This window comes from Orbicella faveolata, unplaced genomic scaffold (assembly GCF_042242905.1).
Source record: "Orbicella faveolata isolate gen_17 unplaced genomic scaffold, um_ofav_v1 contig_2, whole genome shotgun sequence".
In the NCBI taxonomy this organism is placed as follows: Eukaryota; Metazoa; Cnidaria; class Anthozoa; order Scleractinia; family Merulinidae; genus Orbicella; species Orbicella faveolata.
In genome coordinates, this window is record NW_028301547.1 from 19917021 (window position 1) to 19934561 (window position 17541).

The 17541-nt window shown below is 39.4% G+C and overlaps 2 protein-coding genes across 2 annotated transcripts; both read right to left on the reverse strand.

Annotated features, from left to right (window-relative positions):
• Positions 1-24: 24 nt before the first annotated feature.
• On the reverse strand, positions 25-1413 carry LOC110048552 (tropomyosin-2-like). The gene has a single exon (XM_020754317.2). It carries the CDS (start codon positions 1317-1319, stop codon positions 591-593), a length of 729 nt encoding a protein of 242 aa, XP_020609976.1. The 5' UTR covers positions 1320-1413; the 3' UTR covers positions 25-590.
• Positions 1414-4116: 2703 nt separating this feature from the next.
• On the reverse strand, positions 4117-17224 carry LOC110048543 (uncharacterized). The gene is made up of 20 exons (XM_089290169.1): positions 17019-17224; positions 16831-16941; positions 14058-14133; positions 13907-13958; positions 13414-13521; positions 12914-12959; positions 12731-12789; positions 11947-11982; positions 11790-11842; positions 11505-11562; positions 10485-10556; positions 9222-9278; positions 8035-8192; positions 7521-7566; positions 6876-6941; positions 6465-6524; positions 6176-6258; positions 5675-5741; positions 5544-5568; positions 4117-5170 (listed from the first exon to the last, which is right to left on the reverse strand). The coding sequence occupies exons 1-20, from the start codon at positions 17059-17061 to the stop codon at positions 5136-5138; spliced, it is 1311 nt and encodes a 436-aa protein (XP_089146295.1). The 5' UTR covers positions 17062-17224; the 3' UTR covers positions 4117-5135.
• Between the last annotated feature and the right edge of the window lie 317 nt (positions 17225-17541).

The following is a 17541-nucleotide window of genomic DNA, read 5'->3' on the forward strand; positions in this document are numbered from 1 at the left end:
TATAAGACAAAAAAATCCGTGACGTCAAGCACTTATTGATTTTATTGTTAAGCGATACACGTGTTAGGACAGACAGATTTGCATTTCTGTATAAAAGCAAACACAAAGCGTCCTCGGGTTATTGTTTTGATGAAAATTCAAAAATATGAATTTTTATTTTCACCTCACCCTAAATGCGTGAACTCGTAACAACTAAGCTAAGAAAGGAGACAATTTATGACGGCTAAATAAAAACTGCTGTATATGCCCAGCAACAGTATAACAATGTTTAATATCTTGTGGCTATTCCTACACGAGGCAGTAAATATTAATGTCATTGAATGAGGCGGAGAGGATTTCCCTGCAAATTCACGTCCATTCGCTCAAGAGATTTCATTTCTCAATCAAAATGAAACTCCAACAAACTGGCGTTAACAAAACAGTTTCATTTTCTGTGACTGACCTCGGCTGATTCGACATTTTCGTAGATCAAAATAGCTTAAAGCGAGATTTGTAACTAAACCGTCAAACGTTTGTTTCACATCGATTGTGTTTACCCTATTGACTTTTTTTCTGCTCTAGTGTATATGATAAATAATTCGCTGGATACCTCAGAAACGACCCAAACCGTTCATAGCCTCATCCATCGTTGATTTCACTTCGTAAATCTTCTGTTGTTCGTCGTAAATCTTGTCCTTCAAGTCGCAGATTTGGCCTTCAAGCCTTCCAATTGTCCTATCCGCTGCTTCACAGCGAATTTCTTCATCCCGCCTTCGCTGCCAGAGCTCTCGAATTTTATTTTCGCACGCGTCTTCGCGGTCACCTCGCTTTTCTTCGGAAATTGCTAATTTCCGTAGATTTCTACCCACGAACCTGTTCTGCTCCTCCAGCTCGTTGCGTTTCTCCGCGGCTTCTCTTAAACGGACCCTAAATCGCTCTGTCTCCCGAGTCACAGTCTGCAGTCTTCTCCAGCATTCCGCGCACTTGTTCTCGCTATAATCGGCTGACTTTTCGTATTGTTTAATGGCAGCTTCGAGCTTCTCCATTTTTCGCTCATCCTCGTCTTCCACTTCATTCAACATCTTGATCTGCCTGTTTTCTCGCTCATTTCTAGCAAGCTCTTCGCGATAGGCTTTCTCTTTGTCGAAAATGCGATCTTGGACGGCATCTAATTTTCCTTCTAGCAGCCGTATTCGTCTCTTCAGGGCGTCCACTTCTTTCTCCTTTTCGTCCGCTTCGTAATTCGCGAACGCCAGCTTTTTAATGGCGGATTTTTCCCGTTCCTCCGCTTGGTCAATTTCGTGCCTTACTTTACTCGTTTTAGCTTTGAATTCTTCCATGTTAAATTAAAGTTCTCAGAACGTTGATCTTGCCTGCCCGTTCCTTCGTTGTTTATATATTTCCTTTTGTAATCTGAAATTCACCTGTTTCTCCAAGTGGAATAAATTATTACATTGCTTTAACCAATCAAATCGCAAGAAGAGCTGGTGGTATTTATATTTAGTGATTTAACCAATGAGATTTTACATCAAGCTCCAAACAACAAAGGTTATAACCGTTATCGAGAGCGACAGCAGTTAAAATAGAAAAACCTTTTAAAATGGAGTTAATTCTTTTTTCTATGAGATTTAAATTACTGTGTGTTTGACTATACGATATTAATCATATAGTCTTAAAAAGCATATCAGGAGAAGAAGTACTGCTAACATTGCTAAGGTGAGACGTTGACGATTTTTAAAACTTATCCGATCACACAAACTTCACGGACATCCTTCAATATACAGCTATTACAAAACCCTCTTGCAAGACAAAATACGACTCAAAAAATGCTGATTCTTTTTGAGTGACGGTACAATTTTGACCGAGACAATGAAACTGAAATTACATATTATACTCGCACTGGCCGCCACAATTTTTTATTGTTCCTCGGCATATTTCTGCCACGTGCCTCATTTCCATTTTCATTTTCAATTTTGGTTTGAATTCGCAGATTAGCTGATCGATTTTAATGTGGTGTAAATAAAAGGCAATATAAATCAATCTGGGTATAACGCTGCAAAAAGCACCGGCTGAATAGATTCAGATAAAGGATATGTTTCTGGCCTTTAATTGGTTTTCCCCTCGAGGCTTAAGAATGTAAACCAAATTAGACTCATCTCGCTCCATGATCGTTCTTTGTTGCGTTAACTTTTACGTCGTTTCCAGGATATTTTTGGCCTTCAATGCCTCGTGTTATTAGTGTTTTGAGACGGTGGGAACTACCGTTCAACAGGTGTGTCTGAAGTAATTTGCCATGCTGCCAAACGCTTCCACTTCAACCTGGCAAGGTTCCGATTTCGTATCTTATTTGCTCAAGACAATCCATCTGAATGAGAAGGCAGTTATCCAGAGAAAAGATTCATAGAAAAAAAATTAAATGGAAGTAGTAGCCTAGAGCATTGTTGGCAAGAGACCAAACAAACTGGTGTATAAAATCTTCTTGACATTTCAGAATCATTACACTCGTATCAACCATTTATTCAACACAAATTTTGTTACACTGCGAAAATCTTCACCACGTTGGGTGATAAAACAAGTTTCACACTGCTTAGCTGTAATGTCCCGAATTCAGGTCGCCTTGTAAAGAATACAAATCACGCAGTACGAAAATAAATATCTCGCCGCTAAAATTGTGCGAGCGTTCACCAAGAGTTTTGTAGACAAAGTGTCGCCCTATTTGCTTGAAAATAACCAAATAAGGTAATAAAGATAGGCGGATTGTCCAGTATTTTGTTTAGATATTCCTCTAGATTTTACCTTTTTGGCAGCTGTTATTTAGTTCATTTTATCAATATGCATAATCTGAAACGTGGCCGCGCGACCTAGCGTTAACGTGCTTGTGGACGAATTTCCTCATTAACTCTCAATTTTGTTCCGATTACACAAGCAGACCGTTTCTTCATTCCCCTCCGATACCTAGGAACAAAATCACCAAAGCAAGCTTGGGGTGCACATTTAGATTCACTCCTAGCACTCTTGTCCACCCTGACCTCGATTCGACCACTGCTCGTCGAAATTCGGAAACGTTCCTCTAAGTCGGGTGAAGAAAAATACACTTTTAGGCTGGATCCACTCTCGTCTCCAGAGCTATTGGTTTTGAGAAACAATAGGCTGGATACTGAAAACTCGATACTGAAAACAGACACATGAGTTAGATGGTACTCCCTGTCACAATCTCGTTCTCAGAGCCCTCGTTACCCTTGTCCAGCGGAACGGGAAAACGTTTTCCCGTTCCGCTGGACAAGGGTAACGTGGGCTCTGGGAACGAGATTGGCCCCGTCATAGACATTTTAATGACTACTGAGAAGAGTTTCTCAGTCTCAGTCTCGTCGACTTTTGGTCTTACTTGATTCCGGCCTTTGATGGGGCTTGTCTTTTCTGTGAAAATCGCGATAGCCAAATTTCGCAAAATGAGATAAAATTCTCTTAAACTGGACAACTTTAGAAATCAAAAAAGCGAGGGAAATACAAAAACCGGAATGGACCGTTTTATAAGGAGGGACACGCATTACGGTCGAAATATTACTAAGCGCTTACGGCATTGCATTGAAACACTAACTAGATATCACTACAGTGCAGTGGCGGATCTAGGGGAGGAGCCCGGGGCCATTTGTACCCTCATATTTGTTTGAGGGTACAAAGTGTGACAGGACGGCCATGTTATTAATGCAGCATTGTAGCAATTCCTCGGCCGCATGGTCATGGAAGGATCAGTAAAGTACAAGGAATATTACGCAGCAATTCCTTCGAAAGTCGCTTTTCCACCGGTTTGACAAACGTACTAAGCAATTAGCAAGAAGGAATAACTTCTCACTGATAATAAAAGGCATCAAAGGGTGGGTTTTTCACTTCAGCAGGCAGAAATTTACACAAAGCATAGCTGTAAAATTCTAAACTTTAACAACTCTGGATTAAAGTGGTTTAAATCAAGTTTTCAATCATGGACACTTTTGAAAATACGTGTGTGAGTCGTTCTTAACGAGGTAAAAAGTTGTGATGTTATACATTTTAAGACTGATGAGATTAAAGACAAATTACTCTTTTTTGATGGAGGCCTCGTACCACTGACCTAAAAATAAAAATCGATTTAGGAGTCGGTTATTGTGAAATTTGTAAAATTGTTTATTGATTATGACGTAGTTATGACAATACAGTGATAGATACTTTAATAACATCTATAAAAGTAACATATAATATTTAACAAAATACTCCTAGCTGACATTTAACAAAGGAAAATTGTCTTCAAAAATTGTAATTGACATCAATGATTTAAGCCTACACTGTTACTACATTTTATAAAATGAAAGAAACGTGAATATAAACGTTACAACAGTTTATCTGGGGACAATTATTACCGAATCTCTGGTCTCCTGCTTTGATTTTAAACCCTACCACACCAGTTATGAAATAAGAAATTCTCACTGCCTTTATCTGACAAATTCAAACTAGTCATGGGATCAAGTAATAACACAAAAAATAATTTGAAAGTTGATCTTGACAATAAATGTGAATCTTGTTCACCACTGACTGACTTCGTTATTTTTCAGTAAAAGTCGCGCATGGCCAAAGCAAGTACTCACAGGTTATCTTCGTCTCAAGTGAATTAAATTTATCGACCCAACATTTTGAGTCCGTCAAGCCATCACAAAGGGTCAACAAATACTTCTAGTTAATTAATAGTTCGTCTTGAGTGATCGTCCGGGTGAGGGTAGTTCTGAAAAGAACTGTGGTTGGTGACTGACGTTCCAACAACTTGAGCGGAAGTCACCTTCAGAGTCACGCGAAGACGACTTTCACTCAGGTTGTCGAAACGTCAGTCATCAACAACAGTTCTTTTCAGAACCACCCTCACCTGGACGATCACACTATACGAACTACTGATACTCTATGGGTTGAAACCATTTACTGTGTTACTTCTAGTTGAATTGAATAAGTCAATCCTCATGCAATACTAGGTTTTAGACATGTAAAATTAGAAACGTCACGGTGACTTTTCTTGTACTACCACTGGCCAGATCGGTCACTGGAAGAATTCTGCGTAGAAACAGCTCCCACAGAGATCTGATTTTTGAGCAAGTCTGAAATATTTCCTCCTGTCTTAAGTCCTGTTCAACTCTTTACACGAACCATACTGTACGTAAAAAGCCATCAGCTGTTAGAAAAGTGCAAAAAGAATAAAGTTGGTATTTAATTTTAATAGTATTATCTGTTTTAAAATGCTTTGGGGTGAAAAAATGCTTTGATAGTTGTTGGTCATTTGGCCATTGTGCAATCTGCTTTTTTCTCGCGGGTTACGGCGTAAGGCTTTGGTGAGGCCTTGGAAACAAGGCTGGGAGCACAAGCTAAACACGAAAATACGAGGTGCTTTGCTTGTAGGGCAAACAAACAGCCACAACATTAAAAAAGGCAAGTGCGTTTCTTAGTTCACAGAAACCGTCCTGAAGAACAACAAACTCGAAACCATGAAATATAATAAGGTGCATGGATTGTAAAGACAAATAAATCAAACTTTTCACATATCTTACCTATACTATACAAAACGACCTTAGCCTGAAATGAACAACAGACGGGCAATTGTTATTCAAGGACAGAAAGTTGTCAGTATGGAAATTGAATTACCACTGTCATTTATAGTCTAGGAACATGAAAAACTTACAATCCTTTCAGTTGCCATTTCAAACACGTAACAGTAAAAGCTCTTGGCCAAAGTACATGTTGTTTCCCTGAAAACAGATAAAGAATTATTTCATTTGGGATGTGCTGTATAGCAAAGGAAAGATCAGCAAGAATGAACACAACACGTCAGGTGAAATGACAAAATACCCGGTCAAATAACGTTACGTTCGAGTGTCGGAATGACAGGTAGAGACAGACACACAGATCGACAGAAGGACAGACAGACAGACAGACCAAAACACACAAGGATAAACAAGCAGACCGACCGTCAGACAGACAGACAGACAGACAGACAGGCACACTGACAGAGAGGTAGACCAACAGACAGACAGACACAGGTAGACCGACAGACGTACAGGAAGACCAACATACTGACAAACTGACAAACAGACCGAAAGAAAAACAGGCAGACCAAGCAAAAGACAGACAGACAGACATACAGACAAACAGACAAGTAGGTAGAGGACGGGAATCTTCTTACCCTGAAACAAAAGCTATCATTTCTTTTCTGTCTGCTCGCCGACCGCAGGATGATGTTTCAGTGAATGAGTGAACACTTAAAACCTGTAAAGGAAAGCCTATGTACGTCAACTTAACCTCTGGGTTTTCCAACATAAAAATATGTAAACATTCCATCGCAACGGCAATCCGCTAATTTTTCTACAATAAGAAGGCATTGAACTCCGGGCAAAAAGATCAAAAATTAGTTCAGTTTAGTGGCCTATATAATTTTCTGCAATTTTAAATTTTTGCGGCTAAATAATTCAAACCTTCGACGTCTCTTGGTCAGTAACAACGATGTTCGTCTCGGAAAGGTTTAACAAAACAGCCTGTAGAAACAAAATTGGTGACAAACGTGTACGACACTTATAAAGAAAAGGAAATTTAAATAATCAAAGCACTTATCAATAACAGAATGGCCCATTTCCGAGTTGTCCTAAGCGTCTTTATCAAAGCGAGGCCTGGCGCACAACAATTCATATTAAAATGAGTTAATTTGCACGTGAATGAAATCTCACTTTCATATGAAGGGATGGACACCAAGACTCGCTTTTAGAAAGAGGCGAAAGGTAATACGGAAATGGCCTATTACTGCCTGACAAAAGTGGAAGTAATTCCATCAACAGGTAAAATAATTCAATATAATGAAAAAAACTGTTAAAACGTTTAAGAAATAATACTCTGGGTTTGTTGGCTTGCTTCAAAACTTCCAAAATGGAATCTTCTATCACTGCTACACCGCCATCCTTTAAAACAAAAGTTTGGACATAATGTAGTTCATTGTTGACTCATAAATGTAATTATTTGTTGCCTTCAACGTCATAACTTGTAAGAAGGTTTTATCCCAGTTAAAATATTCGTCTTCTTACTACCCACCAAAGAGAACACAATTGCAACCCGCCCCAAACTTTGTTCTACCCTAATGTTGTCCCCATATCTTATACACCTTTCACACCAACTAAATCAGGTTTAGTTTTTTCCAATTTGTCGATTACGGTTTCAGTGCAGTTATTCTAAGGAGACAAATTTCAAACCACTTTGCTAACATATTTTATCCAAACAGGTTTTTGCGTTATTAAGTTGTGGGGTGTGTACAGTGAAAGCAACTAATTTTAAACCTTGTTTAGTTAAACAACTTTTAAGCATGTTTACCATGTTGGTGTGAATGAGGTATTAGTCCGTTTGGCTGTAGGAGGTCTGGGTTCGAGATTACTTCTACGCATTACGGTAACAAGGAACTCTACCAAAGTGTTACGAGTCAAACACCCTGGCAAAATAAAATTAAAAAAAGGGAGAGAAAATAACAGCACCGCAATGTGTCTCACCTCACCAACGTCCAGTTTTCCGTAGTAGGTGGCTGAATATATAGCTCTAAAATGGGAAAAGTGACAAATTTGTCAACATTGTAGAGTAAATGTCTGTAAAGATTCTTCTGAATCATGTTTCAGTGGCCATTCCAAACTGCTCTTCAAGTCGTGTGACAACTTTTTTAAATTAATAATGGAGGAGTAACCAGGATTGTACAAATTGTCTTGTGCAAAAGAGTTCTCTGGTTAAGAATTTTTTAAAATGATTGGAACGCTTTTGGCTTCCAGTCTTTAACTAGAGATTGCTTTTACACAAGATAACTTGTTTTTAATGAGTGTAAGAAGAACGCGAGTTGTGGAGTGGCGAGTTGCGAGTCGCGTGTTGTGTGTTGCGTGTTGCGAGTTGCGAGTTGCGAGTTGCGAGTTGCGAGTTGCGAGTTGCGAGTTGCGAGTTGTTAGTTGTGGTTTGAGAGTTGCAAGTTGCAAGTTACGGTATAACATAAACTGTATAATGATTAATAGTTCACTTTACATCGTGTCCGAAGCGTGCACGGGAGTCTCTTCAAATCCTGCCAGCTGCTGTGGAGCTTTTTCCAAATCACTTTCTTCGTCATCCTTGTACGGGTCAGCAGTTATTACAGCCATACGCTCTGCAGCAGGCGGGAAAAACTGTCCAGTGGGTAGCTTACCCTGTTGAAATTAAACCAAGTGTGAAAAACGGGCGAGTCTGCATGGTAAAGGGATATATTCAGATTGAGTGTCTCCTACTGTTAATAGGGAGCTTAAGCACGCGCGTTTTTGAGACGCGGACGGCAACCGGAAGAAAAGATTTCGCATGCTTGGACCGTATTGTCCCCCAGATTTTTATACTACTCATCTCTAACGAAGAAAAGATACTTAGCAATGTGAATATGATTGTGTGAGGACAAGTTTAAAGTGAAAAAAGCTCACTTCCGGTTACCGTCCGCGTCTCAAAAACGTGCGTGCTTAAGTTCCCTATTATACTGCTACCGCTACTGCTACTGCTACTGCTACTGCTACCGCCACTGCAGCTGCTGCTGCTACTGCTACTACTACTGCTACTGCTACTGCTGCTGCTACTACTGCTGCTGCTACTACTGCTGTTACTACTGCTACTGCTTCTGCTCCTGACTCTGCTTCTTCTGCTGCTGCTACTGATACTGCTACTGCTACTGCTGCCGCTACCGCTACTGCTACTGCTGCTGCTGCTGCTACTGCTACGCTACTGCTGCTGTTACTGCTATTACTGCTGCTACTGCTACTGCTAATACTTATATAGATTAAGTCCAGACTTGTTTGTGCTCACTGACCTTGAAAGTTGTCGACTGTGTGTCTAAATAAAGTTTAACTACGCCTGTGCAAGACCGAGTTACTAGCGCAGGAACTAATGCAATACTTAGAGCTTTGCTACGAGATTAACTTCCAAAGTTAGAAAAACACTCATAAATATGAACCTTCGGTGACAGCCGTTGATAAGAATCCAAAAAATACGCCAAAAAACACTCGAAGACTACGATACTACAAAAATAGTCTGCAAAAGGTCTGTAAAGCATTCTCGATTTAGCTGCTCAAGAACTTACAATTAAGGTAATATTCACTGTGAATGAGATCTGAATGAGATTAAACGGAAAAGAGGCGCCTTGCATCACTTTACTACTAAACTGCTAACGTAATAGAAAGGTATTTAGGAGTCCTTACCTTTACTAGAGTACAAGACACAGGTCTTCCTGTGTTTCGTCTCAGTAAATCTACAACCTTAATGAGAAAACAAGAGTGGGATCCAATGATTGTAAAAAGAAATGATATTTCTCCGGTTTTGCATTCGCTGAGGTCATGCTTTATACTATAGCTAATCGGAGCAGACATTTCAACTTTCAGTTAGGACCGAGTATAACACGGGCAACAATTTTGCAGTACACGTTGAAATGTGCTATTGCGCGTATCATCATCGGTGTTGCAAGTTGTAGCAACATAAATTACAGTATGATGAACTCATCACGTCTAGTTCGTGCAGAATATTGCTGCAACTTGTAACACGAGTGGTCATTCACGCAACACCATTTTCAACTTGCGATGCAACATAGTCGCTCGACAAGCTGTGAGAAAATGTTGCCCGTTTTTCCTCGCTTACCAAGGCCTAGTTTACACCAGCGACATATCGACATAAATACAACGACATAAGTAGGACGTTATGTCGTTTCGTTTATAGTGTGAACATCCTGACAATAATAGCAACATAACAGCATCAACATAACGACATAAGGAAAAAAACTGATTTTTTCCTTATGCTTTCATGTCGATATTCACATTGCGACATAAGCTATTATGTCGTCATGTGACTGTCATTATGCTGTTATGTCGCTGTGTGGTTAAACGTTTTACCGCCAATGGTAACGGTTACCAGTTTTCCCGCGAATGACCCGGGCTTTACCACTTCCCCGCGCTTGGCACCGGTTACACGTTTCCCGTGGTAGATCAGTTACATTATTTTGCTTTGGGTTCTGATTGGTCTGTTAAACTATCCATATGGCATAAATAACCGAAATCGGATAAAACGAGAAAACTCTTCGGAGAACATCGGATATGAACAATCAAATCTTCGGAGAACAACGGATAAACGAACTGCTCGCTTGGGTTTTATGGTTTGTGACTTATCAACAGTAAAATGACCACTTTCGATCCCTGCTCGGAACTAAACTGGTAATCTCAGTCAAGGTATTTTGAGTTTTTTTTTTTTTTGCTACGTACAAAGTTACCTTTGAATTAAAGGAAACCTGAAAATAGTAGTTTGCTTAGATAGAAAACAACAAAGAGCTAAAAATAAACTATAACGAAATAAAGATGGCGAAGATTGACACGGATTACAAACGAAGAACTTGAAAAATTTAGGCTAAACTTTTCAAGATGCCCAAACCATTACGTAGGTACTTTAATACTCAGGAGTGAAGTTCAATTACTTACACGGCCAGCCTTCGACTTAAACAGAAAAATCCCCAGCAACTCATCCAGTGTGTCCCCATATGCGATACCAGCCTGCAGGAAGGAAAGTGGTTAGAAAACAACAGCTAATGAACCAAGACTCGACACTACTTCTTATATTAACGGAACAAGCATATGATAACATCAACAATCAAGACGTAAATTAGGGAAAATCTACACACATATGTCCAAATACGCACATTAAAACTACACGAAAACATCAAGCTAGTTTCTAGACTAAAAGCTATATACAAAAACTACCGCAAGAAAGCTTCCTTTAATAAAAGGTAGGGCGTAAGCTCGGTACTTTGAAAAGGCGGACACATTTTATGCTCCTGATGTCCGTTTCACTATTTAGCAGAGGAGACCATCATACTCGGCCTCTAGAGGAGCAGTGTGGAGGCTAAAATAATGGGGGCTTGATCTTTGTAAAGTCAGCTGGAGAGAGCCATCCTAGAATGACCTGTAGGTGGAGGCAGACTGGAAAGGAACCTAAGCACGAATCACTGCTGGTGGAGGAAGACTGGAAAGGAACCTAAGCTCCAATTACTGCTCTAGAAAGAGAAGACGCCCCTGACTAGTCAGGAAAGTAGGGTGTTTACGAAACCACGACGGCGACGCCGAGGACAACGTCGATTAAAAAATTAATTTACATTTTACCTACGAATCTTGCGATACTCTAAAGTCACTTACTTTGCTTATTACTGTCAAAACTATCGCAAAACTAAATCCGGAACACAGTGATAAATTTGAAATAAAAATTTAAAAAATTAGCCGTCGTGGTTCACGTTCTCCAGACAACGCAAAATTTGGTCATTTCACGTTGTTGTTTTGCAGAGGACGGCAAAGAACTGTACCAAGAATTATAACGCATGTGCACAGCCATTGTTGTGCTCATTAATTCTTTTGCTCAGTGACGCTCCCGTTGCTGTTGCCGTCGTGGTTTCGTAAACTCCCTAGTGTTCAAAACGATGTGTTAAAATCGTTGACAATGATGCTTACGTCTTCCGCTGCGCTGTTTTTCCTTACACAAGCCACCATCACTCTTCCATTTACAGTTCTGTAAAAAAAGTAACAAAATTCACAACGATTACTTACAACAACATAAGAATTGACCCTTCGAGGATTGGGACAAGGTAAAAGTAAAGCAACCTCCTCAGTACCAAGCCAAAAAATCTCATTTACTTAGTATTAAACTCCTGGGCACCTCGCTTGTTCAAAGGGTGGATAGAGCCATCCACTGGATAAATAGCGCATTTTCACGCTTTGAATAACCGTGTTACCTACCTCACAACTAAGCCAAGCTCTTTACACGGTACAATATCAACATGTCTGATTTCCTACAGATAATTAGGAGAAAAGCAAATAAGAGAAAGTTAGATCCAAGAATGGTCTCAGTAAACCTTGATAGAAAAGGATATGGACAAAGGCAAAAAGAACTCACGGGAATTAACCAGGTTTCATCCAGAAAACTGTAATTCTATGAAAAAAAAAAAAAAAATGGGAAAAGACAGAATCATAAATTAATGAACAAAGTACTGGAAACAGAAACAAGTTTGCTTATAGTTTTGTTTGGATTATATTTCTATTATAACTTGCCACTGTTGATGTATTTACGTGTAAGCAATTGATTCTATGGATTTAAGCAATGGAGCACTTCTTCTGTGTTTACATAGCCTCATCTAAACACGAGGGGGGTTGGCAGAATTTGAAACAGTTATGCAAACCCGAGACGTAGTCTCGGGTTTGCATAATTTACAAGAATTCTCCTAGCCCCCCCGAGTGTTTAGATGAGGCTATGTAAACACGGAAAAAGTGCTCTATTGCTTTTACAAAACGATTCTCAAAAACACGCGCGAATCTAGAACGTCACAAGCGTGTTTACATACTCTCATCTTAACACACCTATCGGCCAATGAGAGCGCGCGTAGGATATCTTAGTTATTTTATAATTCAGTATATAAAATTTAGATTTTTCTACGAGATTTGACTCAGATTTGTGAGCTGGGAATAAGTTAAAAGGGCCAATAAGACAGGATATGTGTCTGTAAAATAAACCTATCCGGCATTAGATGATTTATAGTTCGGGAAAGGTTTCCTAGCTTGTTTGTTTTTCTGTCGCCGTCTACTGAATTTAAAACTCTGTTGGATCGTTTCAGTAACACTGCTACTATTGCCACCCTATGAACGGCTACACAAATCGTGGAAAAAAAAATCCTTTAACCAACCTTCAAATCCAAGGCAAACACGTGCTCGTTTATTCCTTTCAAGATATCCATGAAAGTTTCTACAAATAAGAAACAACGACAAGGTAGAGTTCAGCTACAAAAGCACCATTGGAAAATGTCCATTTCAAATCCGTCGACGCAGAATCTCTAATTAAGAGTCTTAAAATTTATCTTCTGACTAACCTCGCAGGACTTTGTCTCTCAACACCGCAGTTTCATTGTACCAGTGCTGTGAAAAATAAAAAAAAAGTTTACACGAGCAACATTAACATCGGTTCCATGTCTGAGAGCCAGTAGCTTTCTGCAACGTCAGAAGACCAATCTGTCAGTGAAAATAAAATTAAAAGCAAACAAGCCAAAATCTAAGATTTTCTTTTCCAGGCTTTTCCCTTTTCTCTCGTTTCCTGAAATCCTCGCCTCTTGATGTAGGATAGGAGAGACTTATTAGAGGTTAAACTTAGGGTTAGGGTAAACAAACATCGCACTCAGCCTCAATTTGACTGAAAAAACGCCATCAAACACATCCAAACGTGAAAATGAAACACAGCAAAACCGGAAGAAACACAGAAAGCCAAGACCGGGATTGCATCCTATCACATATGTCTATTTATTGCTATAAAAGGTAAACTCCGCTTATGCCTTTATAGTCATAATACCGCTGATTAACACCAGAAATACCGCACCTTAAGAATAGCTGAATTGGCAGTCAGAGTTTGTACTGTGTAAAGAAGCAGCCTCTTCATCAGAGCCAGGCGGATGAATTGTCGGCCATAAGCCTGGAACGAGGTTAGCTGCAATCGTATGAAGTACAAGATGGTTAACTTAGCCAAAACAACAACAATAACGCCGCCTCCCACGCCGCCTTTCGGCCTTTATTTCTCTTAGAATGGGGCAAGGGGGAGGGGTCCATCGTATAAGCTGAGCAACACTGCTCACATACACTTACACTCGATTACGAAGCCACTCGTTCATACGCAACAACAATTCGAAATATAAACCCAAATATCTTGAAACGAAAGATCCCTTTTGATAGCGAGTCTTCCTCCTTCTCACCTAACAATCCTTTTGAACACATATGAGCTCCGGGCTTACTATCGGAATTTCACGGCTACCCATTCCTACCACTTTCAAGTATAACATATCCCGTGAGAAAACTGCAGCCATGTATTTTCTTACCTTTTTACAAGACTTAACAAATGTAACCACGTGTATGTAGGCTAACTTCTGCCTGGAAAGAAGAGAAAAATTCGTTTTAAATGACACTTATGAAGTTCATATGTCATACACTACTCTGCAGAAAAGACGTTAGTACTTGTGTTTTGCTTACTTGTCATTTTGAAGGTGGTTGATGAGCGTCTCTATCCAGCACCAGTAATCCCATTTCTTGAGACCGAACACGGAACCTGAAAAAAAAAAAAAACAACAACAACAGAACACAACGATGGTCAACAACGCCAGAGGAATTTGAAAACGGAGGTTTCACTCTGAAACGCATCAAATGTTTTCCGTCCACACTAGTACTACGCCGGAAGAATTTAAAAACGCAACAATCACCGGTCATTTTGGATTTGAGTTTGAGGAATTCTCGGGCAGGGAAATCACGTGATTATCGAAAAGCCCCGTTTTCAAAATGTTTTCCGTCAACGCGAAAACGAAAAAACGGCGTTTTTCAAATTCCTCCGGTTAAAAGAGTGTTTTCAAAAAGCTCCGTTTTCGTGACGGATTAGTGTGGAAGGAAGGCCTAACATTAAAAACACAGGTGCGTATCCAAATTCCTCCGGCGTAGCTTGGACGGGCCTCATACTTAAGCTCCATTAATAACATACTAATTCTCCCTACTAGTGTGTAGACATTCCCTGAAGTAACAGTTGGGAGAAGTTCTTTCGTAAGATGTGAACAGTTTCCACAAGGTCTGACTTCCTCTGAGAAATCGTGTCACCTTGAAAAACATTCTTCGTATGTTTCCTTTCCCAACCCGCTTCCTCTTATATTAATCTGACACAGCCATTGCGAGACTAAGGGAAATTTACGACGAGGAAAGTGTGAAGAAAGAACTTTTTTATTTTCACTACAACTGCAGAAAATTATCGACAATCTGTGACAAATGTAGCCGCAATAGTTTTGTTAGCTCAGTTTTGAAGCATTCTCACAAAAAGTGGCTTGACTGTCATGATCGATCGTGTACACTTAGCTTTCAAAGCTAACTTTTATAGACACTGCAATAAAAGTTCGTGTCATTAAAACCAGCTAAACGATGAGCTATTTTAATAGCTTTAAACAGTCAATGTGCCTATAGGCGTACATTGGGCGACGAACAAAGAAACAAAGAGAGATGTTTCCCATGAGTGACTGAAGAGTATACAAATACCGAAGGTTATAAGAAAGTTCTTCACACTTGAAAGACCAAGCTTGCTTCCTTACAAAACTAATACGATCACAACAACTGCACTTCATTGTTTACTTCATTGATCAATATTTCAATAGAATCGATGACTCGTGAATCCGTTTCCTGAATGACAACTTCTGCGCAACGTAATTTGGACAAGCGAAAATATAGAAAATAAAAGTGGAATTAGAGGATTAGTGTTTATGACTATGAAATATAATCCGTCTTCCGTTTTTTGACTTCATTTTGCAGTAAGACTTCACTGACTTGTCTTATCAATTCATAATGTGTGTACCATTAAGAAATTTGCATTCATGAGGCAACATACGTCCTTATCTTCAGTGCTCAAAAATCAATGAATTATAAAAAAAAATGCATTGATAAACCACTACACCGAATACTGAACTAGATTGTCAAAAGCTAAATTAGCTTCTGTATACCTGGCAGCGCATGAAACTTCACTGAATTATCAAAGATCCTAATTGTTCAGTTCGCAAAGTCTGTCAAAAATGTCTTCGCATAAAACAAATTCCCGCGAGTTAGTTACTCGCCTGTTAAATGCTTCAAGCAAATCGGAATTACAATTCATTTTACACTGAAAAAAACGATAAAAAACTTGATAACTCGTTGAAAATAGTACACATGCACTGAAGTAGAAGTAAAAAAATTGCAACTCCTTGCATTTCAAAGAGTGACAAAAGTATTTCTTAAAAGCGAAGAGCACAGTTCCATTTTTTTCTTTTACACATATTAACTTTCACACGGTTTTAGAATCTACTGAAATAGACTGACCTACAAGCAAGCCTTTATAGATGCCGAACACCTTGCTTGCACAACGCATTATCTCTTTTCGAGATGAAGGATAAATTAAATTTGCAACTGAAAGACAACATGGTTAGAACGCATAATAACAAGCTGTTTATTAGCAAACACTATTCTCCGTGATATGATTTTAACACCTTTGTGGTGCCGAAATTTCCAGACTAAAAAGTTATTTGGGTCGCCAGTTTTATTCAATACTAGCACACACGAATGGGTGATTTAAATCTTGGCACGAAAACTTCACGAACATTTTCGCGACTTATTCGCCAAAAATGCTAAGAATACGTCTTAAGTCTCTTCAGTGGTTGAAAGCTTCCAAAAAACGATGTCAGACTTTTTCTAGCGGAAGGAAGTTTTCATTCATATACTTCTAGTTTCATGCAATGACACAAACACTTTGCAAATCCATTCACGTGGAGAGAATTTAAAGTGCAGTTGTGTGTTTCGCGGTGAGAAGAATCTGTCAACGGGTTATCGCAAGCACCTGCTACCGAAGAAAATACGAAAAAGATAAACGTTTCCCGACATGACACAGTAATATCTGTCGCGACAGGCTCAGTCTTTCCCTTTGATCTTGTCTGAATGAGCGAAGTAAGCGCGAACGCTTATGTAGATCAGAGCTGTCTACTTTACATGTAAATTGAACCGACCCATGGGGAATGTCCACCGATAAAGTGAATCAACTCGAAGTCGTAACAAACTGCAGTTGTGACGAAAATATTAAACGAAAAGCGAATCTATAAAGTGAGATTTGTTGTTAAAGGATAATCGTTTCCTTTGCGAACGCGCGGTGACTGGGATTTAGTGAACGAGCGTTGAAAACTATTCTATAAAGCAATGCGAGATCACAACCATAATTATGATAATACATGTCATTTCTCTTTGCACTTACTCTTCAATCCGAGCCTAAAAATCGCCTCTATTCCCTCGCAGAGTGGCGCCAGCAACACGTTGTCATCTCCAACAGGCTTCTTTAACGAACTCTCCAACCTCAGAACAACAGCTAAAAGAGAAAAAAAAAACACTTTTCAGGATCAAAAATTCGGGCGGGAAATCTTCAGCGAAGCGATGCGGTCTTACTTTTGAGATTATCGAGACGAATCTCTGTATGCAGAGCCGTCATCTGTGGGTAAAGCCGTTAAAAAATGGAATGTTGTATGGTTTTCTTCCCAAGCGATCGTCAGCTTACATCTTGAGCTCCAGTTTGGTTCGAATTTCTCAAGCACAATTCCCTACGCTCACATCGCAATCAACAAACTCATTATTTTCATTATACATGTCGATGGTCATTCGTTTGGAACGACTTCATAAATAAGTAATCACCTTAATCCCATCTATAGACCAACCAAGCATTTATCGTGCGAACCGCACACATTGACCGCACAGCAAATCGAAAAATCGCAAAGAAATATCTTGCGCCAGAAGCGCAAAAACGCCCGGATCGCCATAACTCAAACAGAAAACTGGGCTGAAATCACGGTAGAGAAGAAACGCCTTCAAAATTGTCTAAGAAGAAATATTTTTTGGGTAAATTTTCTTGTATCACAACCTGCAATTCATAAATTCAACGCAAAGGGGGTTTATATCTGGTAAAGTAAAACAT

Excerpts from the sequence above, each read along its gene's own strand:
- LOC110048543 (XM_089290169.1), bottom strand. The coding sequence starts at position 17,061 with ATGACGGCTCTGCATACAGAGATTCGTCTCGATAATCTCAAAA. Across the intron at positions 16,942-17,018 it reads TCGTCTCGATAATCTCAAAA|CTGTTGTTCTGAGGTTGGAG; the intron begins GTAAGACCGCAT and ends TTTCTCTTTTAG. Across the intron at positions 9,279-10,484 it reads TTAAGTCGAAGGCTGGCCGT|GTTGTAGATTTACTGAGACG; the intron begins GTAAGTAATTGA and ends TTTCTCATTAAG.
- LOC110048552 (XM_020754317.2), bottom strand. The coding sequence starts at position 1,319 with ATGGAAGAATTCAAAGCTAAAACGAGTAAAGTAAGGCACGAAATTGAC.